The 24,486-nt window shown below is 43.2% G+C and overlaps 1 protein-coding gene across 2 annotated transcripts in view; it reads left to right on the top strand.

Moving 5' to 3' along the window:
* Positions 1-24,486, top strand: part of PARVB (parvin beta) — a 94,062-nt gene that overhangs the window by 29,557 nt on the left and 40,019 nt on the right. For both annotated transcript variants that reach the window (XM_089680797.1, XM_089680798.1), the window contains exons 3-7: positions 616-686; positions 7,542-7,644; positions 10,119-10,259; positions 14,896-15,011; positions 18,877-18,935. In XM_089680797.1, the coding sequence (XP_089536923.1) occupies positions 616-686; positions 7,542-7,644; positions 10,119-10,259; positions 14,896-15,011; positions 18,877-18,935 (490 nt within the window). The remainder of the gene's footprint in view (positions 1-615; positions 687-7,541; positions 7,645-10,118; positions 10,260-14,895; positions 15,012-18,876; positions 18,936-24,486) is intronic.

The following is a 24,486-nucleotide window of genomic DNA, read 5'->3' as shown; positions in this document are numbered from 1 at the left end:
TGAACCTGGATAAAGACTAGTATGTTGGATTAATACTGACAGATTGTATTTTTACTTTGACCATTGTCTGGCTCTACTTTTTTTTTTTCAAGCCAGATTTGTAGGGATACATTGTATCTACGTATAGTATCAGCAAGCCAACCTTTCTTGTAGGAATAATCACTTGGGAAGTTTAGAAAACCTAGGCCAATTACTTTTGCTTTGCCTGATATCCCACTTTCAGAGAATAAATGGTGCTCAGGTGACAGAAGTGCTGAAGAGTATGTATTACAAATGGCCAAAAGGTCCACCACCACATCCTGCATGTTCTATATGTGGTTTTCGACACCTGTAGTTGGGGCCTATGACCACATGTAGAGTAGGCAGTTTTGATAAGATTGCTGGTAGATGGCCTACACCATCGCTTCTTGGTATATAACCAGTCCCATCATACTTCCTTTCCACTGGAAAATCATCCCTCCGATGAGCCAGAATGTGTCACCTCTCCACAAATAGAAATCTTCCAGAGGAAGTAGATCTATTTCCCCATGTACCATCTATATATTTCATGACTATGACTGTTCAGACTGATTGCTACCATGTCTCTGACTGCATCTATTACTTATCACTTCTCAGAGGAAAATGAAGAAAGGACCATGATCGACCCTAATTCCAAAGAAGATTCAAAATTTAAGGAACTAGTGAAGGTAAAAAATGTTTTGGGGGGATTTGGTTTGATTTTAGCGCTTGTTTACGCCTTTGCATGCTTTAGAGTGTACCTAAACCATAAACCTCTAGCTCCTTGCTAACCCTAGCTCCTGCTGATGATTTCTGTAGGGATAACTAAAGATCTAAATCGAGGAATAAGGTAAAAAATGCACAAAAGTGAGCGCTAATTGGTGATCTGCTGTAACACCAAAAAGGCACCAAACAACCTTCTGAGATCAAAGACAAAGTAGGGTGCAGTGCTAAATAATGTAACTATCTGAGTACAATAAAATGCAATAAATGAAAATAAAATGCAATGTCATGAATCAATGATATGGCTGTCAATAATCATATACTGAAAATAGTGCCACTGTTAGTGATAAACTAATAAATATAAATAAAATTGTGTAAAGTGACATAATGTGAAAAATGGCCAGAGGAATAAGGTCGTCCTTCCTCCTGCTGGTGATCCTTCTAGTGATAACTATAGATCTATGTAGGATAATCAGGACCTCCTGCCACCCATCTAGTGATAACTAAAGATCTATAGAGGATAATCAGGACCTCCTTCCTCCTGCCACACATCTAGTGATGACTAAAGATCTATATAGGGGAATTGGGTCCTCGTTTCCCCTGCTGGGGATTTTTCTGGTGAAAATTAAAAATCTATACTGCCACTGTCAGACCATGCTGTTGTGTTTTTTTTTGTTTTTTTTTTGTTTTTTTCTATAAGTTATTTTGCATTCAGAAATATTGAACTGCAGTTCCCACTGCTTTGACCAATCGCCCAGTAATGCCAAAGCGTGTTCTGTGTAATAAATACCTCCACTAATATCAACCCTATTGCACAGCTTTGTTTCAATGATGGATGGTTTGTTGGATAAATGAATGTCTTTAAACTAAAACAGATTAAATAGACACCCATATAAACCCACACCCTGATATCCATCCTTTAAGCCCAGTCTACACTATAAGAAAATCGGAAGAATGATCATCCGGTTTCACAGTAGGTTGAATCCTTAATTGTACATAAATTCTCGCACAATAAAGGCTTTTTTTGTTGTGTTTCTGATCATGCGCAGTCTTTCGTATCTGATTTTTTATTTTTTAAATTTATCTTAGGTACTTTATATAGCGCCATCAATTTACTCAGTGCTTTACCTATATATTGTACATTCACATCAGTCCCTAACCCTCATGGGGCACACAATCTAAAAAACAAATCTTTTTTTTTTTTTTTCTGGTACGGAAACTGTATGAAAATAGTCAACATTAAATGAAAATTGTTAGTTCTGTTCATGTACAAGGAAAATGTAGGAGTTTGTCCCTTTGTTGGAAATTTTTGTTTGGAGAGTCTGAATCAGATGATGAAAGTTGTGTACTCACTATGTGAAAATCGAAAGATCTGCCTCATGCAGTTTTTTCTTCAGATTTTCTTAGTGTGTACTCCACTTTGGTGTTGATGGGCTATGAACTGCAGAGATATGATTTCTGGTATTCTATGGATGAAAAGCTTCCCTGTGTGAGCTACTTCACTTCTGGTTCTGCTGTAAGCTGAAACGTGCATCTCTGGCATTATAAATTAGAAGGCAGTCACAACATCTGGCTGCTTAAATGATCTGATCGCTTTGGTCAGCATTACCCCAGTTCAAAGTAGGATGGATTTAAAATGAAATGGGGAGAGGGTGGCAGGAGAGCGGGTGTGAATGAGTAGGTATCAGGGGCGGACTGACAATTCATGGGGCCCCCGGGCAATAGGGGATCATGGCGCCCCTGTGTCTTTGCTCAAATCAAAGCACACCCAAAAAAGCCTATAAAAAAAGGTACTAGGTGCATTTCATGGGGCCCCCTACTAACCCCAGGCCCTCGGGCAGTGCTTCGAAGGGTCAGTCCGCCCCTGGTAGGTATGTATGTCTATATGTTGTCCTATTACATGTGGACTTTTTTTTTTTTTTTTGTGGGTTTTTTTTTTTTTTTTGTGGTTTTTTTGTTACAAGTTTTTATAAAGTGAAAGACAAAGGCACCCCATCATTTATTCTATCAAATACCAAAAGATGTTTTTGGTATAGATATCCATTGAGTAGCATTAAAATGCCTGTCAGGTTTTACTTCTATCCAAGGTCCGTCTGAGAGATTTTCTTGGATTTCCTGTTCTAGAGACATTATAAAAGACTTGAAGTGATGGAAAATCTGTATTGGGAAGCAGACAGCAAAAAAAACTCCCAACTGACATTCTAAAATTCTCCTATAAAAATTGTCTGTTGCTGTTAGAGAGATTTCCTCCCCACTTCCTGTCCCAGGGACAACATTTTTATCAAACAGGAAATAACAGAATCTCTCCAACAGAGCCTCTGACTGCAGTAAAATTTGGCAGGAATTCTGATTCTTCCCCACCCAAAATGAACAAATAAAGGTTAAAGCTATAGATATACAGTTAGATGTTAGAGTGTAACTTGTGTGGGTAGACATATCCTGCTACCGTTGTGTCTGAGACTGACTTGTCGCTAACGCCGAGTTGAATCTTTCCTCTCACCTGCAGTGGGCACTGGAGCAGCCAATCTGTCATAGACACCTGTGTGCCAGCATATTAACCACTTCAAGTCCGGACACTTTTACCCCCTTCCTGTCCAGGGCAATTTTCAGCTTTCAGTGCCATCACACTTTGACAATTGCACGGTCATGCAACACTGTACCCATATGAATTTTTTAGCATTTTTTTGAGACCGATAAAACTTTATTTTGGTGGTATTTATTCACCACTGGGATTTAATTTTTTTTGCTATGTAAATGAAAAAGTCCAAAAATTTTGAAGTGTTTTTCTTATAAAATTTTGCAAATAAATAGTATTTCATCATAAATCTTGGCCAAAATGTATTCAGTTATCTTTTTAATAAAAAAAACGCAAATTGGTTTATAACCAAAAATATATAATTTTTAACTTTTTTTTTTTTTTTTTTTTATTATATATTTTTTTTACATACTGTCACCCTAGCAGTACAGTGTCACCATGGTGACACTATACTACTTGTGGGGGGGGGGGTGATGATTTTTTTTTTTTTTACACTGGATTGCCTTTATACCCATAAAGGCTGTAAAAGCAATCATTTCTCCTTCTCTCTGGCTGCATTCTTGCAGCCATTGAGAACTACTGTATGGGCTGTGATTGGTCACAGCTTGTCACATAGTACAAGGCTGTTGTGAATAGCCTTGTACCATGTGACCTCACGTCACATGGATTTCACACGTAGTAAGCAATGATGTGAGAAGTGACATCTTGCTTACTACTCTGCATGTGATCACTGATTGGCCAATCAGTGATCACATGATCTGGACCTCGCACAGAGGTCCCGTCCGATCGGTATTCCACTGTGTCTGGAGGACACAGCGGGCACCGGATCGCAGTGCTGAGCACTCCCAGGGAGCTCGCACAAGCAGGGTGCGGGGAGGCCGTTTATAAACTGCCACCCGACCCTGCACTGCTACCGGGAGGTGGTTAAATACTGCATCTGTACACTCAATCACTTAAATCACCTAAACGTCAACAAATGTATGCAATTCCAAGTCATTATTAGTCTTTTTAAATCTGCAGCTTTCGTCAAAATAATACCTGGTGATCCTGCTATGAATGTCCTTGTTCAGGCACTTCTGTTATAGGGTGACAACACTCAAAGTAAAAAAAAAAACAGCACTCCACTCTTCGTGCTTCACACGGTATCTGTCACTTGATAACAAGTGCATACTCGCATAAGGACCATAAAAACAGACAAGGAGCCACGGTTCAGTCCCACACAATGGGGGTCCCAGAAAACAACTATCTGGTGTTGAAGTAGCTGATGCATTTTTGGAGACGCACTCCCCCCCCCCCCCCCCCCCCCTACACATTTCTCCCAAAATGCGTCAGTTATTTCAACTGGGTAGTTGTTTTATAGAACCCCCATTTTCTGGGACTGACAGAAGTGGCTCCTTGTCTGTTTTTATGGTCCCTATGTGAGTATGCACCTGTTAATTTTTTTTTTTTTTCCAATAAAATATTTTATACCACGGTAATGCACGAGGAGAGTGCACCGCTATTATTTGAATGTGTGAATCCTTTCGCATAGCTGTTGTATTTTTCCATTAGGCAGCTGTCCCCGCCAGCGGAATACAATGGTCAGTGTTGCCAGCTATAGCCGGCGGCACCGATCAAGTGGGAAAAAAAAACCCCGACAGGCTAGTTTACTGAAGTTGATCAGTAGATCGACTTCTGTACAACCTGCCTGCCCATAGATAGATTGAAATTTGTCCGGTCCTTTCTAAACTGTCCAACTTTTGATCCATCTATGGTTTCGAAATTTTCACTCTGTCTGCTCCTACAGGAGAGAGGGGAAAATAGCTGATTTGTTTTTCTGTATGCTCTTTATATTCACACTGTTTGTACATGCATTCTTACATGACTTTGTAAAACTGGAAATAAAACAAAAAAAGTGGTGCCACAATAACTCCTGACCAGGTCACATGGTGTACAATGTGGATAAGATGTACTGTAACACCAGAAAGCTTACTTCATAGTGAAAAGTTTCTTTTATTGCATGATCACATAAATCCTATATAATCATGTCATGACAGAAACTTTTCACTTTGAAACAGGCTTGTTGGAGTGCTGGCGATTTATTTGCAGTAGCCTCTGTTAACTGGCATCTCTATGTCCTCTGCGATTGTTGGGCAAAATGGGGCATCAAAAGCTACTGAGTCTTCTCCTGTGTGCTCCTAACTATAATAGGTCTACCCCTCAATCCATCCAATACTAGAAAAATAGTCAGGGCTGGAGATCCAATATATGGTCTTTATTAATGTTTGACTTTAAATGACTGTTTTACTAGAGTAAAGGAGGGTTATAAACTGTGGTTGTGTGGTTTTTTGTTTTTTTTTTTGTTTTTTTTTTTGCCATTTGTGTCTCATTGGGAAGATTTCCCTTCACTTATTGTCCCATAGTCAGAACAGGAAGTGAGACTATATCCCTCCAAAGTGAGTGTCTACAATGGAAGATTTCCTCTCTATTCTTGTTCTGGTGTCAACCTAAAATTTGGAATTTTCTTTTACTTTCGATAATCATGGTGGACAGGAGAAATAGTGAATCGGGGACATAGACAGTAATAAAAACTTGACAGGTGTCCTAATCCATCTCTACTCTATCCAAAAAAAAAAAAAAAAGATTTGTCTTTCGTTATTCTAATAATTAGTTTTTGGTTGACAGAATCGCTTTCAAACGGATAATGACTCTAAATCGGGGGTCTCCAAACTGTGGCCCAAGGGTCAGATGTGGCCTTTTGCTAGCCTCTCTCCGGCCCTGGGGCACTATTCCTCCCGCTGCAACCGACGATGGGGCACTATTCCTCCCGCTGACACCGACGATGGGGCACTATTCCTCCCACTGCAACCGACGATGGGGCACTATTCCTCCCACTGCAACCAACGATGGGGCACTATTCCTCCCGCTGACACCGACGATGGAGCACTATTCCTCCCGCTGACACCGACGATGGAGCACTATTCCTCCCGCTGACACCGACGATGGAGCACTATTCCTCCCGCTGACACCGACGATGGAGCACTATTCCTCCCGCTGACACCGACGATGGAGCACTATTCCTCCCGCTGACACCGACGATGGAGCACTATTCCTCCCGCTGACACCGACGATGGAGCACTATTCCTCCCGCTGACACCGACGATGGAGCACTATTCCTCCCGCTGACACCGACGATGGAGCACTATTCCTCCCGCTGACACCGACGATGGAGCACTATTCCTCCCGCTGACACCGACGATGGAGCACTATTCCTCCCGCTGACACCGACGATGGAGCACTATTCCTCCCGCTGACACCGACGATGGAGCACTATTCCTCCCGCTGACACCGACGATGGAGCACTATTCCTCCCGCTGACACCGACGATGGAGCACTATTCCTCCCGCTGACACCGACGATGGAGCACTATTCCTCCCGCTGACACCGACGATGGAGCACTATTCCTCCCGCTGACACCGACGATGGAGCACTATTCCTCCCGCTGACACCGACGATGGAGCACTATTCCTCCCGCTGACACCGACGATGGAGCACTATTCCTCCCGCTGACACCGACGATGGAGCACTATTCCTCCCGCTGACACCGACGATGGAGCACTATTCCTCCCGCTGACACCGACGATGGAGCACTATTCCTCCCGCTGACACCGACGATGGAGCACTATTCCTCCCGCTGACACCGACGATGGAGCACTACTCCTCCCGCTGACACCGACGATGGAGCACTACTCCTCCACCTCCTGACCACCAACTCTGAGGCCATTTTCTGACTAATGCTGACATTTTCTACCCTCACTGGCTGCAATCCAGGCCTCCAAAAGTCTGAAGGACTGTAAACTGGCTCTTTGAAACATTTGGAGACCCCTGCTCTAAATAAATATTTAGTTGGCTAAAGCATTAATTCGCATAAACAATTAGGATTTTTAAAATAAAGTTCTGTTTTTCACCACCACCTCACCAATTTCATCCTTTGCAGCCATATCCTATCTTCATGCACTCCATTAATGGCTGCATGACACTTCTCATTGTGGGCTTCCTGATGGTGACAACAGTGGGCCGTGCCTGTGTAATGTGTGTAAAATGGCCACTTGTAGTCTCCATCAGAAGCCAGTGTGACCACACAGGAGCACAATTAAGAGGCAGGGACAGAGCGTTGTCGTCCTATAACAGGAAGTGGTGAACAAAGATCTTTCATGGTTGGATCTTTCATGGTTTGATCACTGGGGATTATTCTAATGAAAGCTTATATTGGCATAACACTCACAAGCGTTTCTTTCATCTGCAGGTTCTTATAGATTGGATCAATGAGGTCCTCGTTGAGGAAAGGATTATAGTGAAGAACCTGGAGGAAGACTTTTATGACGGACAAGTCCTACAAAAGCTATTAGGTGAACAAGGCTGTGTGCATTTGAAGACTAATGACTATGGAGGGTTTATTGTGTAGAAGGGGTTTTATTAAAGGGGCTTGCTTTTTGTTGTTTGGTGGTTTTTGCTGCTATGAACGTTATTCCTGTTTTTCTTTTCTGTGGGAGATGTAGGTGAATAATTTCTGCGAAGCCGAGAACTTCATTTTGACTGAATTCTGAAGATCTTTCTACTTAATTTAACCACCTCCCGTCCGGCCATTGTATATAAACAGCCAGATGGCAGTGCAGGGTCGGGTGGCCATTTATAAACAGCCTCCCCGCCCCCTGCTTGTGCGCGCTCTCTGGGAGCGCGCAGCACCACGATCCGGTGCCCGCTGTATCCTCCGGACACAGTGGAACACCGATCGTCGTACGGGACCTCTGTGCGAGATCCCGATCATGTGATCACTGATTGGCCGATCACTGATTGGCCAATCAGTGATCACATGCAGAGTAGTAAGCAAGATGTCCCTTCTGACATCATTGCTTACTACGTGTGAAATCTGTGAATGATCACAGAGATCACATGGTACAAGGCGATTCACAACAGTCTTGTACAATGTGACAAGCTGTGAGCAATCACAGCTCACACGTTATTGCTCAATGGCTGCAAGAATGCAGCCAGAGAGAAGGAGAAATGATTGCTTTTACAGTCTTTATGGGTGTAAAAGCAATCGGTTTAAAAAAAAAAAAAAATAATCTTCATCACCCCCCACAAGTAAGTACAGTGACACCATAATTTGGGTTTTTTTTTTTTTTTTTTTTTTACTAAAAATATAACTGACTAAATTTTGGCCAAGATTTATGATGAAATATTATTTATTTGCAAAATTTTATAAGAAACACTTTTTTTTTTTTTTTTTAATTTTTGGACTTTTTTTCATTTACATAGCAAAAAAAAAAAAAATCCCAGGTGTTAATAAATACCACCAAAATAATTTATCTGTCTCCAAAAAATGCTAAATTCATATGGGTACAGTGTTGCATGACCACGCAATTGTCATTCAAAGTGTGATAGCACTGAAAGCTGAAAATTGGCCTGGGCAGGAAGGGGGTGAAAGTGTCCACACTTGAAGTGGTTAATTATCGCTGAGAGTAAAGTCCCCCATAGATGGCTCAAAGTGTGTACGATTCCTGCTGAATTGGCTGAATTTTAAGGCCTGGGTGGCCCTGTGAGCACCATATGGCTTGACAAGTCAACTAAAAATTCTACTGAGCTGGCTGAAGGAGAGAAAATGGAGCCATTTGTAAACTGAGGCTGGCTTTGGACTGTCCTCCGGGCTAAAATGACGACAGATGGTGGCACCAAAACACATGGTGGTACAAAACTGCAAGCCTGACCTGACTAATTAAAATGCATGTAAAGCCGAGGGTAAAAATGGAATTCATTGCAGCTTACCAGCCCTTGGCTATGGAGGTTGCATTTTTCAAGGATTTTTGTCAATTTATTTATCCTCTAAGTAACTCTTTCTGTACTAGGGTGATAGCATTCTCTGTACTTTATCTACAGAGGAACAGTGTTGTCTCCCTAGTACCGGAAGTGTTAGGACTGCAGAACCCAACTGCCCCAATCTTGTATTATCACGATGATGTGTAGTTCCTGGAAGTGAACTTGGGTACTGCTTAGGAAAAAGCTGCAGAGTGCACAGGAATTTGAGTTCACTGAATGTCGGGTAAGGTCGACAGGCAGTAAGTTTTTTATTTATTTTCTTACAGAAAAGATATAATAAAAGACTATTCTAATGTATATTTAACAAAGGAAGCAAATCAGAAAACTGTATTGTTATGGTTTGCATATACTTTGTATGTCTGGGGAGAGTTCCTGGCTTATCCTGGGAGGAACAATTGTTACTGGGACAGGTTTCATAGTGTATATTATATTGATGTAAATTTTCCCTGTTGCTTAATTTTAGTTGTCACCTTCTCTGTTATAAATGTAACCAGTGTAAGGTGTAATGTTCTTTTTGCAAACCTGTATGGTTAGCGTTTGGATTTAATGTAGAAATATAGGCAAAACTTCTTTTTTTTTTTTTTATCATTTTTTGGATAGTGTCCTATGTGGGAGATTTCCCTTCATTTTCTGTGCCATAGCCAAAACAGGAAGTAAGTAGAAATTCCTGCAAATTAAGGGAATTCCCTGGGAGCCCCCAGGTCACTAGGACTAGTGTCCCCATTGGAAAATTTCCCCTCTAATACTTTTCTGCTGACAAACCAAAATTTGGAGTTTTTTTTAATCTACTTTCACTTTCAATGATAATGGTAAACGGGAAAAATGGAGAGGGTGACTCTCCCTAATGGGGGCACAGACCGCAATAAAAACCTGGTTCTAATCAATCTCCACTCTATCCAAAACAAAGTTTTGCCTTTTAGTTTATACTTTAAGGAATCCAAAATCAATATTGAAGCATGTAGACTGTAACAAGAAAATGTTTTTTTTTTTTTACATCTTCTTGCAGAAAAACTTGCTAATAGAAAGCTGAGTGTGGCAGAGGTGACACAGTCTGAGATTGCACAGAAGCAGAAGCTGCAGACCATCCTGGATGACATTCAGGAGTTTCTGAGGCCGCAGGGGTGGGCAATACGATGGAATGTGGACTGTAAGTACTTAAATGGTTAGACTATGATCTGACTGGTTTATAGGCTAAACATTTACATTTCTGATGCATACAGAATTAAAAGGAATTTACCAAAGTTTTATAAATACACTAATATGAATATGGACATCTGATGTTTGGAATGCTACTGTTGCCCAATCATATGTCCACTGTGATAGCCAATCACGGTGGTTATATGATCACAAACCTTACCCCCTTCCCCAGCAAATGAAACCCCTTAAAGGACTGGGAGGCACCAGTTCCAAGGGGTAAAGATGCTTAAATCTGATGGTTTCCGTTCAGAGAGGTTTTTCTTTCTTTTCATGCCCCAAAGACCCAATTGGAAATTATGGGAGAACGTTCCTAAGTGTCCAGAAACCCCCTTCTTCAATAAGTCTCTCTTTCTTTCTCTCTCTCTTTCTCTATTTTTTTTCTTTTCCCTCTCCCTTTTTTTTCCCTCCTTTTTTTTTTTTTTCCTCTTCTTTTTTTTTTTCCCTCTCCTTTTTTCTCGCTCCTAGCTTTCGCTCTCTCGTGCTCTCGCTCTTTCTGGCTCCTCGCTCGCTCGCTCTTTCTGGCTCCTCGCTCGCTCGCTCTTTCTGGCTCCTCGCTCGCTCGCTCTTTCTGGCTCCTCGCTCGCTCTTTCTGGCTCCTCGCTCGCTCTCGCGCTCTCGCTTTCTCTCTCGCTCTCGCGCTCGCTCTCTCTCTCTCATTTTTTTTTTATATTGTTTTGGCTTCTTTTACTTTATTTTTACCTGGTGATCCTGGTAGTTTGTGGTTTCTCAACAAAACAAGTTGTTTACTCGGCTGAGACAAGCCATTTGACACTGACAGGGGTGCTTACATTGAAAGCATTTATCTCAAAAGAAGAAAAAAATGGTTTGCTGTAATGACTTATAACGTGTTCGCTAGCATTCAGTTTCATTTTTTTAGTATATCAAAATCTCCTAGTATATCTAACACTCCCCTCAGACCGACAATGCTGCTGTCCATAGGTGCCCCCTGTGCTCCTTTATCCAGAGTGGGGGCACGCTAATACATACAAAAAAAAATCCAAAGAAAAGTAATGCAGCCACCACATCTAATGATTGGTAAGCTGCAAGATATTACATTTTTTTTGGGTTTAATACATCTTTAATTACAGAAGTCCAAAGGAAACAAGCCAATGCTATACATTTTTCCCATTTTATTAGGGAGACCCTTCCAATTAAATCAGCGCTCATACTGCCCTATATTCAAATAACCCCATATTTACTCATACATGTCCAACATTTCATTCAAACCAGCAGTTCAAGCCATGATGGAGAAGGAACCTTACAGCACCTGTTCAGCTATCCTGCTACATTGTGAAGACAGGAGGTCAACTATTTGGCACAGGGGCATTCAGAGGATTTTCTGAATGAATGCAAAGCATTCTCTGTTTCGATGAGGTGGAGAGGTTGAGCTGTGACGTCACACTCTCCAACTTGTCCAATTGGAGAACGCTTTGAATTTATTAAAAAAATGTTAGGCATTCTCTTAATGTCTCCCGTGGTGATTATGTGACCTCCTGTGTTCACAATGCAGTAGGGCATCTTCTCGGCATGGGACCTGGAGGCAGATGGAGATCAATAGAGTAGAGGTGTTTTACTACAATGATTTCAAACTTCCAGGGGCACCAGCCAGCTTTGATATATAGTTTAGCTTGGACCAATGTTACGATCGATTTATAAAATATCCATATTTGGAATTCTTCTTTAAACGTTGATACGGTACTCTTGTCCTCCCTACCTCATGTCAAAATGTAGAAACAAGAACCTGACAAATTTTGGTTCTAAAAATCGCTCAAGCATGAAATCCTCACCGTGCCAAGATCCTGGCACTGAAAGTGTTGTCTCTGTAAGTCTGCCGTACTCATATCAGCTCCCTTTTGTGCAGAACTATAGGCTCCGCTCCAGGTCTCAACTTCAAAACAATTCTTCACTGTGGGTGCCGATATGATTACAAGTCTGTTCTCACCAGCCAGCGCATCCCTTAGAAAAGAAATCCATACATCACTCCAAACAGAAACTCCATGTATAAATGTATTGAAGATGAAAGTCGCATTCACCCACCTGAGATTCTCTCTAACGATTTTCACCCACAATAGGGATTAATCATAGAGCGGCTTTACAATTAAGCCCTATTGTGGGTGAAACACGTTAGGGTGGGGGAAGCCAAGGTAGGTGGATGAGACTTTCATCTATTGGAGCGTGGTATGGATTTATTTTCTATGGGAAGCCTTTGTGCAGAGATTCACTTTGACTCCTCTCAGCATGTTATCACCATTCGGGGTCTTTTCTGTTTGGAAGCTGTTGTACCAATAGGCTACTTAGCAGAATTAGTCTCTTCATCATGGAACATTTTCATTAACTGAGTTTTTAGATTTATCAATTATTTTACGTATTGTTAAAGCTCTTACGATTTTTACAGTGCTTGGAGTTTTTCTTCCCTTAAATGCCGGCTCACACTATTGCGGTGTAGGAAATCACATGTGATTCAGACAGGAATCACACGACAATCCTGTTCAAATCACATGCAATTCTTTGCAGTGCAATTTGAGCCATTCATTTTGTATGGCTCAAACTGTACCACACCCACAGGAAAGGTGCATACACCTTCTTTTTTTGCACTGGAATCGGATCACATGGCTTAAGTTAACATAGATACCCGCAGCGATGCGCATGAATGGAGTATGGTTCTGACACGGTGTTGGAAATGCACAGAATTTGCTGCAAAACCCGCACCGCATAAGTGTAAACTAGCACCTAAGATTTCCTGTGACTTTAAATAGTTTATTTGAGCCACGCTGGGCCAAACAAACTGTTTCCTTACAAATGCGCCCAATGGGAATGCTGTATAAATTTATATGTAGCATCTGCTTCCACAACAGGACGGAGACTTCCCATACTATTCCCAGAACAAAATCAAGTCAGTTTGAGTTCTGCTCAGCCAGTCATAGGAAGCTGTGTATGTTTATTAATGCATACAAGGCCGCCTCCTGGTTGGCCGAGGGTGGGAGAGGTGGGTGGATGATGTCATGTGTCCCGTCCCCCCCACGCCCCAGCCAATCAGGGGAAGCCTTGTATTAATAAAAATACAAGGCTTCCTATGACTGGATGAGCATGGCTCGACCCTACACAATTTTGTTTCAGAAATTGAACAGGAAACCTCTGTCTCGCTGCCAGAATACTGAGCTGTAGACTACTAGCTAATGGTACATACAGTTAATACAGCACTCCCAGAGGAAACATCATTTAGTAAAGGAAATAATTCACTTGGGTCAGCTTGGTCCAATAGAACTAGTTAAAGTCACAGGAAACCTGATGTTAGGTTTTGAACAGGAGCACTCTATTAGTTTATGTAATATTAGAACCCCCCCCCACCCTCCCCTTCCTTCCAGATGTGACCTTACACAAGACCCCTTTTGGTGTTTGGATTTGCCAAAGAGGTTGGTTTATAGTCCAAAGCCATGAACGCTTCAATAGGAATGTATTCTCTGTGTCACTGGTTTGAGATCCTAGCAATCGTACCTGGACAAATTACCATAAAAGTGTAGAGGCCCTCTTACAGTGAATCCAAACACATCCCTTAGATGGGGTGGCTGCATTTGTTTTTATTTTTTTAGCCATTTCTTTATTTTTGCCTGTGATCCTGCCAGTAACAGCATTGTTGCCTAGGACAGGACTACAGAAAACCTCTACTTCTCTTCTACCCTATACCATAGGACCATAGAATAAGAGTTTGTTTTTTTTTTTGTTTTTTTTAATTGTAGTCCACATATCTGGGAATAATGTAACTGATAAGCATGCAGCACAGACAGAAAGTACAGAAAGTTATCAGCTAACTAGACTTTTGGCAGGATCAACACTTTTTTTTTGCACTTATTGAACAGATGTAGGGTTTTCAATGGTATAATAAACAGACCAAAAGGGAGCAAATAAGAGAAGTTCATTGTTAACTATTTTATGTTAACTTTTAAGTAGAGGTTAATTTCTGGCCAAAATTTTCAAAGCAGTGCACACAGGGCCTCGGGGCACCCTAAATTAGAGAAATGAGGGGTCATGCAAATATTTGTAGGTGTCAAAAACTTTGTTCCATTAGGTTCACTTTAAAGGGGCTTCCTATCATTTAACGTAAAATGTTAAATTGGTCAGTAGAACACATCAACATTACTTAAAAAAAAAATTTAAAATAAAAAAAGTCTTAATTTTGATTATTAAAGTACTTCTGTCTGCTATGGATATGAAAAAAACCCTCTCTGAGCTCTGCTATGTCATTTTACAATCTAGACTGCGATTGCATGCTGCCTGCCTACTAGGAGCACTGTGTGGGTGTTTGACTTCAATGAAGACTGCAAACAGTCTATTGTTTTCAGACAGACATTATTGATGAGATAATAGGATCAGTAGACAGCACTGCCTTCATGTACATATATCATTTACACATCAAAATATTTTTTATACAAGACTTATGATTTGGCAATGTATATATTTTTTGCATGTGAATAGCTAAAATGAAACCAATCAAAAAAAACAAAAGGATATACGTTCTTAAATTGAAAGTGATATTTTTCTTTTTGTTTCAGAATAAAGTGTTGATTATTTCCCTTTTATCTTTGCAGCTATTCATGGGAAGAACTTGGTTGCCATTTTGCACCTTTTGGTGGCCCTGGCCATGCACTTTCGAGCTCCGATTCGACTTCCAGAACACGTGTGTGTGCAAGTGGTGGTGGTAAAGGTAATGTAACCGTGCATATCTGATATTTATTATACAGATTGTGTAATGTTTGCTTCAGCTGTGGCGGATGGCACCCAGATTCCTCTGCAGTATGGTTAGTCTCTTCTCTATAGCAGATGTAAATGAACATGCTATCCAACGGATATTTTTATTTTATTGCTATATTCGCTCATATTCTTAAACCCGGAATATACATCATTAAAGTTGGGTATGTGAATTTGTGTTGTGCTTTTCAATATTCAAAACATGATACTTTAATATCATAAATAAAATCCCATCATTCCTATACATTAAAATTGCATCAATCTGTATAATCAAGCTGAGAAAAAAAAAGTCCTAATCACTTGTGAAATGTGTATTCTCCATGTGAGGCCAAACCCTCCCTGTGTACTTTTTTCACCTTCAGAAATTGACCCTCAGCACAAATACACATTTCTTTACATCCCAGAACAATGGAGAGCCAGGTGACTGCAGCCAGCATCAACACTTCTCAATGGAGCTTGTCCCTCACTGAAAAAGGACTCTGTGTTTTACCACTTTAATCCCAGGACCAGACAACAGGTCAGACCCATCCACTCATGTCAAAGCTCAAGGAAAACAAAGAAGGAACATAGTGCTCACCGCTAAACATTTTACTAGTTAATAATTATGCACTCTCATAAATACAATTGAGAACATTTTAAATCCTAGCAGGGCATGAAGCCTCGCAGCACTGATCGCATGCAACTCACCATACAACACCTGCTGGCCAGCAGCCACAGTCCTCCAGCCCTCAGACACTAGAATTGCTAGATACATAAGAAATATATTTCATATATTTAGATTGACAAAAATGTCTTCATTATAAACTGGTCTGAAGAACCATGTAATATCATGCTGATTGTTTGCTACTGTGCAAAAAATGTAGTAGCCATTTTGCAGAGGTCTGTCATTCCCCCTACTTAGCCAGAGGTAGAACTCTCCAATCAGAAGGAAACCTGAGCTTTGCTGATTACATAGTTAATGGTCTGACTTAGCAGGGATCAAATAGGTGGTCTGCAGAGGAATAACTGCTTCTACACGGGGGGAGAAAAATGATTCTTCCTGTGTCATGTTGGCAAAGGAGAAGCATTTCTACTCGGGCTGTGGTTGTTTTCTAAGGAAACCAAACTGTAAAGCTCACCTCACACATTACAGTCCAACTGTGCTCTTTTAGCTTCCAAAAACTATTTATTACAAGGGCCTGCCTAATGGGATACAAGTGGATTGGTTAGATTGGGTAGGTGCTCATATGATATAGTTTTGATCTAAAGTTGATTGCACAGAGATTGTATGGTCAAATTGTAATGTGTGTAGTGACCCTAAGGCTTCCTACGACTTCCAACATCTTTTTTTGTACCTACAATGTATTTAGTAAATTTTAAACTGAAATTTCAGTTGGGCTTTAAACCCTGAACCCTGCATTCACGCTATCTGGTCTCCCACAGTACACACAACATGGAAATGCCATTATTTTAGTAAATTTAAACTGCTAAATACCTTTTCTCATCAGCAGTTAGAACAGTCTTGTGACTTTTCAGTGTTCAGCAGAGCACTGGTAAAGCTTGTAGGAGGAGTTTTCTCTAGGAGGATGCAGAACCCCTGACCTCTGTCTGGACAGTGCTGATTGGCCCTGTGCTGATCACATGCACTCTCCCAAGAAAAAAAAAACCCTCTCTCGCAATACACACCAAATTGAGCATGAGCAGAGTGACTCCACACGATATGTCTTATCAGGAGATAGGAGAGAGAGAGGATTAACCCCTTAGGTTCCACAGTGATTATAACAAGTATGCTTTACTGCATATATAGTCTGGTTTTACTTTTGTGGGTTTAGTAACACTTTAATGTGTCAGTTGAAACTGTATACTGGGTTACTTGTTGACATGAGGAAAGTGTAGAAGCAGGTCTATTTAGGTGACCGTTCATTTAAGTTTCCGTGCGAAAAACATTGAGACTGGCAGAACCTTCTGAAAATTCTAGTTGCTTGGCTAAAATGCTCACCATCTTGACTTTGATACTTCCTGAGTCACTGACATGAAATTGGTACACAAATCCAAAAAGCCTGTAGAAATGATTCTTTTCTGACTTTGTTGCATCATCTCTGATAATTTGGTAGATCACCACAAGATGGCAGCAGAGCTCAATTTTAGAATCTCCAGTCTGGACCTGTTGCTGTAAGCATTCAGCTGCTTATTATTTATTCCTGGTACTTTATACAGCGCCATCAATTTATGCAGAGATTTATATTGTACATTCACATCAGTCCCTAACCCTCAAGGGGCGTACAGTCTAAGGTCCCTATTTTGCATTCATACATACACGCATACTAGGACCAATTTAGACAGGAGTCAGTTCACCTGCCAGCATGTTTTTGGAGTGTGGGAGGAAACCAGAGTACCACACAAGCACAGGGAGAACATGCAAACTCCAGGCAGGTGGTGCTGTGGTTGAGATTCAAATCAATGACCCTAGTACTGCCAGGCAAAAGTGCTAACCATTTAGCCACTGTGCTGCCCAGCTGCCTACTTGATTTTATGAATTTTCTGCATCAGTTGGACATATACAATATTGTGAGCACAAAGTAGTGTTAGGTGCACTTATTTTATAAATGGGGAATCGCTGCTGCTGCTGCAGTGGTGTGCAGACCTATAAGTGAATACGTTTGTGACATCTCTCTCTCTCAGTCCCTGCTTTTTTAAAATCACAAAATAATCTTTGTATTTTAAACTGAGGCTGTGCCCAGGCTTTGGCCATTAATGTATTTGTTTCTAATCAGCAGTATGATGCGCTTAGCTGCAATTCATCCTTAACAATTATAGCAGATTCATCAAAGTTCTTATTTCAACAGCTCTGTTTCCCCTCCCAGTAGTCGTCAGGTTGGCTCACCCCATGGTCCCAATGTCAGCTGTGACTCAGCAGCTCAGCTTCCCCTGTGCCCCCTCCTCAGAACAAGTACTTGGCTGCTCCAGGTTCTCCTGCTCCCCCATGGAATAAATACTCAGCAGTTCAGCTCCCCTTGCCTCCCCCTATCATAACTCAGCAGTTTAGCTCTCCCTGCACCCCCTCCCCACAGAAGTGACTCAGCAGTTCAGGTTTCTCATCCCCTGACTTAGCAGTTTAGCTCTCCTTCCTCTCCCATCTCCTTGACTCAGACGACCCTGCTCCCCTTCCCAGCAGTGACTCGGCAACTCATCCCATTCTGCATGACCACCTAGCAGTGACTCGGTAGCTCAGATCCCCTTCTCAATCAGTGACTCAGCAGCTCAGCTCCCCCTGCTTCACCAACCCCCCCTCCCCCCCCCCCCCCAACAGTAATTCAGCAGCTGAGATCCTCTGCTTCCCCTTTCATCAGTGACTCAGCAGCTCAGCTCCCCCTGCTTCACCAACCCCACCCACCCAACAGTAATTCAGCAGCTGAGATCCTCTGCTTCCCCTTTCATCAGTGACTCAGCAGCTCAGCTCCCCCTGCTTCACCAACCCCCCCACCCAACAGTAATTCAGCAGCTGAGATCCTCTGCTTCCCCTTTCATCAGTGGCTCAGCAGCTCAGCTCCCCCTGCTTCATCAACCCCCCCTCCCAACAGTAATTCAGCAGCTGAGATCCTCTGCTTCCCCTTTCATCAGTGGCTCAGCAGCTCCGTGCACCCTGAGTACAAAGAACAGTTGCTCTGGGAGCGTGAATGTTGAGATGTGGAGTCACAGCTGGGAGCAGGGTAAGCTAAGCTGCTGAGAAACCTTTTTTTTTTTCATAATTTAAATATCTGTCTAGATTTGTTGTATTTGGATATGATATTTCTTTTGTCATAAGCGATTTCTTTTCTTTTATATGTCTTGTCTTGTGTTAGAAACGTGAAGGGATCCTACAGACTGCCCATGTGACAGAGGAGCTGACCACCACAATGGAGTAAGTGGTGAAATTATTTTGTGAGACCCAACTGTTCATCCATACTTTTCAATCTGTTGTTTTTTTTTGTTTTTGTTTTTTTCTTGCTGCCTTTAAACAAAGTTATTAACCACTTGCCTACAGAGCACGTATACCCCCTTCCTGCCCAGGCCAATTTTCATCTTTCAGCGCTGTCATACCTTGACAATTGCGCGGTCATGAAACACTGTACCCATATGAAATTTTTAGCATTTTTTTGAGACAGAACTTTCTTTTGGTGGTATTTAATCACCTCTGGGTTTTTTATTTTTGCTAAATAAACCAAAAACAACTGCAAATTTTGAAGAAAAAAAAAAAGTTTGTTATAAAATTTTGTAAATCAGTGATTTTTTTTTTCCTTCACTGATGTGCACTAATGAGGCTGCAGTGATGGGTACTGATAGGCTGCACTGCTGAGGAGGCACTGGTAGGTGGCACTGATGGGCAGCACTGATGGGCACTGATATGTGGAATTGATGTGCACTGGTAGGCACTGATATGTGGCACTAATGGGCACTGGCAGGTGGCATTGATGAGCACTGGCAGCTGACATTGATGGGCACTGGCAGGTGGCATTGATGAGCACTGGCAGCTGACATTGATGGACACTGACAGGTGGCACTGATGGGGCTATACTGAGCATCAGGGCACACTGATCATCAGTGCCCTTATGATCAGTGTACATGTCCCCTCTGAGGAATGCCGATTTTCTGGCTCTCCTCATGAGCTGCCAGAGTGACAGCTCGTGAGGAAAGAAATGCCGATAGCCGGCATTTCCTTATTTACATGTGATCAGCTGTGATTGCACACAGCTGATCACATGATAGAGCCAACATTTTTGGCTCTTACCATTGATCGGTGATCCGCTGTGTCAGAGGGACACAGCACACCACCAATCTGCACGCCCTCAGAGCCATGCATGCGTGGTTAGAGTGGGAGCACGTCATATGACGTCCTCCCAGAATGAGAGAACCGCCTTTGGCCCGTCATTACCTTATATGGCGGGCGGGAGGCGGTTAAGGAAACCTTAATTGGAAGAGACATAAAGGCACCATACTGCTCATTTTGCTAGTTTCCTGACTGTCATGGTTACTTACTGACTTTATGTCCCTTACCTGGCCCATGCAGATGCCAGATATGTATACTTGTTCCAGGTCAGTGACTCAAATTTAACCTAGGTGGTCCATGTATTGGACAGACAACTAGCATCTTCAGAAGGGGATTAGCAATTGCAGCCCCATGGGCCTCTCAAGGAAGGTTTGGCTTTATGTTCCTCCCTAAATGTTAGTCTGCTCGGTCTGTGAATATACAGTTAGATATATAGATATAGATAGATAGAGAGATATATATATATATATATATATATATATATATATATATATATATATAAGACACAGGCACAATATTTTTTTTTTTTTTTTAGGGATTTACCAAAACATATTCAAGCTATAGTTAAATAATGGATATGGGCTGAAAGTGCACAGGGTATGTACATCCAAATTGAAGAGAGGGTTTAGGAATTACAGGTCTTAAGAGTAGCCATCTCCCCTTTTTCAAGTGACCAAAAGTGATTGGACAATTGATTCAAAAGCTGTTTCATGGCCAGGTGTGGGCTACTCCTTCGTTATTTCTTCAGTTAAGCAGGTAAGGAGTTGATTCTAAGTGTGGTATTTGCAGTTAGAATCTATTGCTGTGAACCTACATCATGCATTCAAAGGAGCTGTCCATGCAAGTAAAACAGGCCATTGTAAGGCTTCAAAAATGAAACAAATCCATTAGAGAAATAGCAGCAACAGTAGGAGTGGCAAAATCAACAGTTTGGTAAATTCTGAGGAAAGAACACACTGGTGAGCTCAGCAACATAACAAGGCATGGACTTCCACAGAAGAAAACAGTGGTGGATGACCGCAGGATCCTCTCTATGGTAAAGAAAAACTCATTCACAACATCCAGACAAGTGAAGGACACTCTCTAGGAGGTGGGCGTATCATTGTCAAAGTCTACAATGAAGAGAAGACTTCACGAGAGCAAATACAGAGGGTTCACCACAAGGTGCAAACCATTCAGAAGCCTGAAGAATAGAAAAGCCAGATTAGACTTTGCCAAAAAGCATCGAAAAAAGCCAGACCAGTTCTGGAAAAGCATTCTTTGGATGGATGAAATGAAGATTAATCTGACCAGAATGAAGAAAAAAGTGTGGAGAGGGTTTGGAACAGCTCATGAACCAAAAAACACAATGTCATCTGTAAAACGTGCTGGAGGCAGTGTGATGACATGGGCATGCATGGCTTCCAGTGGCACTGGGTCATTGGTGTTTATTGATGATGTGACAGAAGCAGCCGGATGAGTTCTGCAGTGTTTAGAAATATACTGTCAGCCCAGATTCAGCCAAATGCAGCAAAGTTGATTGGAGAGCGCTTCCCAGTACAGATGGACAATGATCCAAAACACACTGCAGAAGCAACACAGGAGCTTTTGAAGGATAAGAAGTAGAATATTCTGCAATGGCCAGGTCAATCACCTGATCTCAACCCAATTGAGCATGCATTTCACTTGCTGAAGGCAAAACTAAAGGAAGAGAGACCCACAAACAAAGAACAACTGATGACAGCTGCAGTTAGAGCCTGCAAAGCATAAGAAAGGAGGAAACCCAGCTTTGGTAATGTCCATGGGTTCCAGACTCCTTTCATTCATTTGTCCAATTACATTTGGTCCCTTGAAAAAGGAGGGATAGCTACTCTTAAGAGCTGTAATTCCTAAACCCTTCCTCCAATTTGGATGGAAATTAAACCTGAGAGTGTGCACTTTCAGCCCATATCCATTACATAACTATAGCTTGAATATGTTTTGGTAAATACCTGAAAAAAAAATAAAATTGTGCCTGTGTCCAAATATATATGGACCTAACTCTGTCTTACTATTACAGTCATTCAGTAATGGAGCAACGCAATCACAAGCAGCCACCAAATCCACAATCTTTGTAGGTCCACCTCTTTTCACTTTAACCCTTTTTAGAATGGATCTTGCTTAGGTGAAATATCAAATGCTGCACATGGTGTTTGTTCAATGGGTCTGTTGAAAGTACAATTGTGGAAGCTTTGATTTGTAAAGTGGCTGTAATTGCCATCTCCTGTAGTATGTCTGCAGGCTCTGGCAATCTCCCATAGTAAGTTCTTAGTCTCTGGCCATCTCCTGTGGTGTGTCTGCAGTCTCTGGCCATCTCCTGTGGTGTGTCTGCAGTCTGTGGTCATCTCCTGTGGTGTGTTTGCAGTCTCTGGCCATCTCCTGTAGTGTGTCCGCAGTCTCTGGCCATCTCCTGTAGTGTGTCCGCAGTCTCTGGCCATCTTCTGTAGTGTGTCTGCAGTCTGTGGCCATCTCCTGTAGTGTGTCTGCAGTCTGTGGCCATCTCCTGTAGTGTGTCCGCAGTCTCTGGCCATCTTCTGTAGTGTGTCTGCAGTCTGTGGCCATCTCCTGTAGTGTGTCTGCAGTCTGTGGCCATCTCCTGTAGTGTGTCTGCAGTCTGTGGCCATCTCCTGTAGTGTGTCTGCAGTCTGTGGCCATCTCTTGTAGTGTGTCTGCAGTCTGTGGCCATCTCCTGTAGTGTGTCTGCAGTCTGTGGCCATCTCCTGTAGTGTGTCTGCAGTCTGTGGCCATCTCCTGTAGTGTGTCTGCAGTCTGTGGCCATCTCCTGTAGTGTGTCTGCAGTCTGTGGCCATCTCCTGTAGTGTGTCTGCAGTCTGTGGCCATCTCCTGTAGTGTGTCTGCAGTCTGTGGCCATCTCCTGTAGTGTGTCTGCAGTCTGTGGCCATCTCCTGTAGTGTGTCTGCAGTCTGTGGCCATCTCCTGTAGTGTGTCTGCAGTCTGTGGCCATCTCCTGTAGTGTGTCTGCAGTCTGTGGCCATCTCCTGTAGTGTGTCTGCAGTCTGTGGCCATCTCCTGTAGTGTGTCTGCAGTCTGTGGCCATCTCCTGTAGTGTGTCTGCAGTCTGTGGCCATCTCCTGTAGTGTGTCTGCAGTCTGTGGCCATCTCCTGTAGTGTGTCTGCAGTCTGTGGCCATCTCCCGTAGTGTGTCTGCAGTCTGTGGCCATCTCCCGTAGTGTGTCTGCAGTCTGTGGCCATCTCCCGTAGTGTGTCTGCAGTCTGTGGCCATCTCCCGTAGTGTGTCTGCAGTCTGTGGCCATCTCCCGTAGTGTGTCCGCAGTCTCTGGCCATCTCCCGTAGTGTGTCCGCAGTCTCTGGCCATCTCCCGTAGTGTGTCCGCAGTCTCTGGCCATCTCCCGTAGTGTGTCCGCAGTCTCTGGCCATCTCCCGTAGTGTGTCCGCAGTCTCTGGCCATCTCCCGTAGTGTGTCCGCAGTCTCTGGCCATCTCCCGTAGTGTGTCCGCAGTCTCTGGCCATCTCCCGTAGTGTGTCCGCAGTCTCTGGCCATCTCCCGTAGTGTGTCCGCAGTCTCTGGCCATCTCCCGTAGTGTGTCCGCAGTCTCTGGCCATCTCCCGTAGTGTGTCCGCAGTCTCTGGCCATCTCCCGTAGTGTGTCCGCAGTCTCTGGCCATCTCCCGTAGTGTGTCCGCAGTCTCTGGCCATCTCCCGTAGTGTGTCCGCAGTCTCTGGCCATCTCCCGTAGTGTGTCCGCAGTCTCTGGCCATCTCCCGTAGTGTGTCCGCAGTCTCTGGCCATCTCCCGTAGTGTGTCCGCAGTCTCTGGCCATCTCCCGTAGTGTGTCCGCAGTCTCTGGCCATCTCCCGTAGTGTGTCCGCAGTCTCTGGCCATCTCCCGTAGTGTGTCCGCAGTCTCTGGCCATCTCCCGTAGTGTGTCCGCAGTCTCTGGCCATCTCCCGTAGTGTGTCCGCAGTCTCTGGCCATCTCCCGTAGTGTGTCCGCAGTCTCTGGCCATCTCCCGTAGTGTGTCCGCAGTCTCTGGCCATCTCCCGTAGTGTGTCCGCAGTCTCTGGCCATCTCCCGTAGTGTGTCCGCAGTCTCTGGCCATCTCCCGTAGTGTGTCCGCAGTCTCTGGCCATCTCCCGTAGTGTGTCCGCAGTCTCTGGCCATCTCCCGTAGTGTGTCCGCAGTCTCTGGCCATCTCCCGTAGTGTGTCCGCAGTCTCTGGCCATCTCCCGTAGTGTGTCCGCAGTCTCTGGCCATCTCCCGTAGTGTGTCCGCAGTCTCTGGCCATCTCCCGTAGTGTGTCCGCAGTCTCTGGCCATCTCCCGTAGTGTGTCCGCAGTCTCTGGCCATCTCCCGTAGTGTGTCCGCAGTCTCTGGCCATCTCCCGTAGTGTGTCCGCAGTCTCTGGCCATCTCCCGTAGTGTGTCCGCAGTCTCTGGCCATCTCCCGTAGTGTGTCCGCAGTCTCTGGTCCATCTCCCGTACTGTCTGCAGTCTCTGGCCATCTCCTGTAGTGTGTGTGTTTTGTGCAGTCTCTAACAGCTTTCGTCAGTATTGGGTTCACTGAATATTATATGCGGTCCTATTGGTAATGTCAAGGTCCGCACTTGAGGTCCCCTATATCAAGATAGGTGACCACCACAATGTAA

The sequence above is a fragment of the Staurois parvus genome, unplaced genomic scaffold (assembly GCF_062004578.1).
Source record: "Staurois parvus isolate SC_StPar_1 unplaced genomic scaffold, SC_StPar_1.0 ptg000249l, whole genome shotgun sequence".
In the NCBI taxonomy this organism is placed as follows: Eukaryota; Metazoa; Chordata; class Amphibia; order Anura; family Ranidae; genus Staurois; species Staurois parvus.
This window is presented reverse-complemented; position numbering and strand designations above follow the sequence as displayed.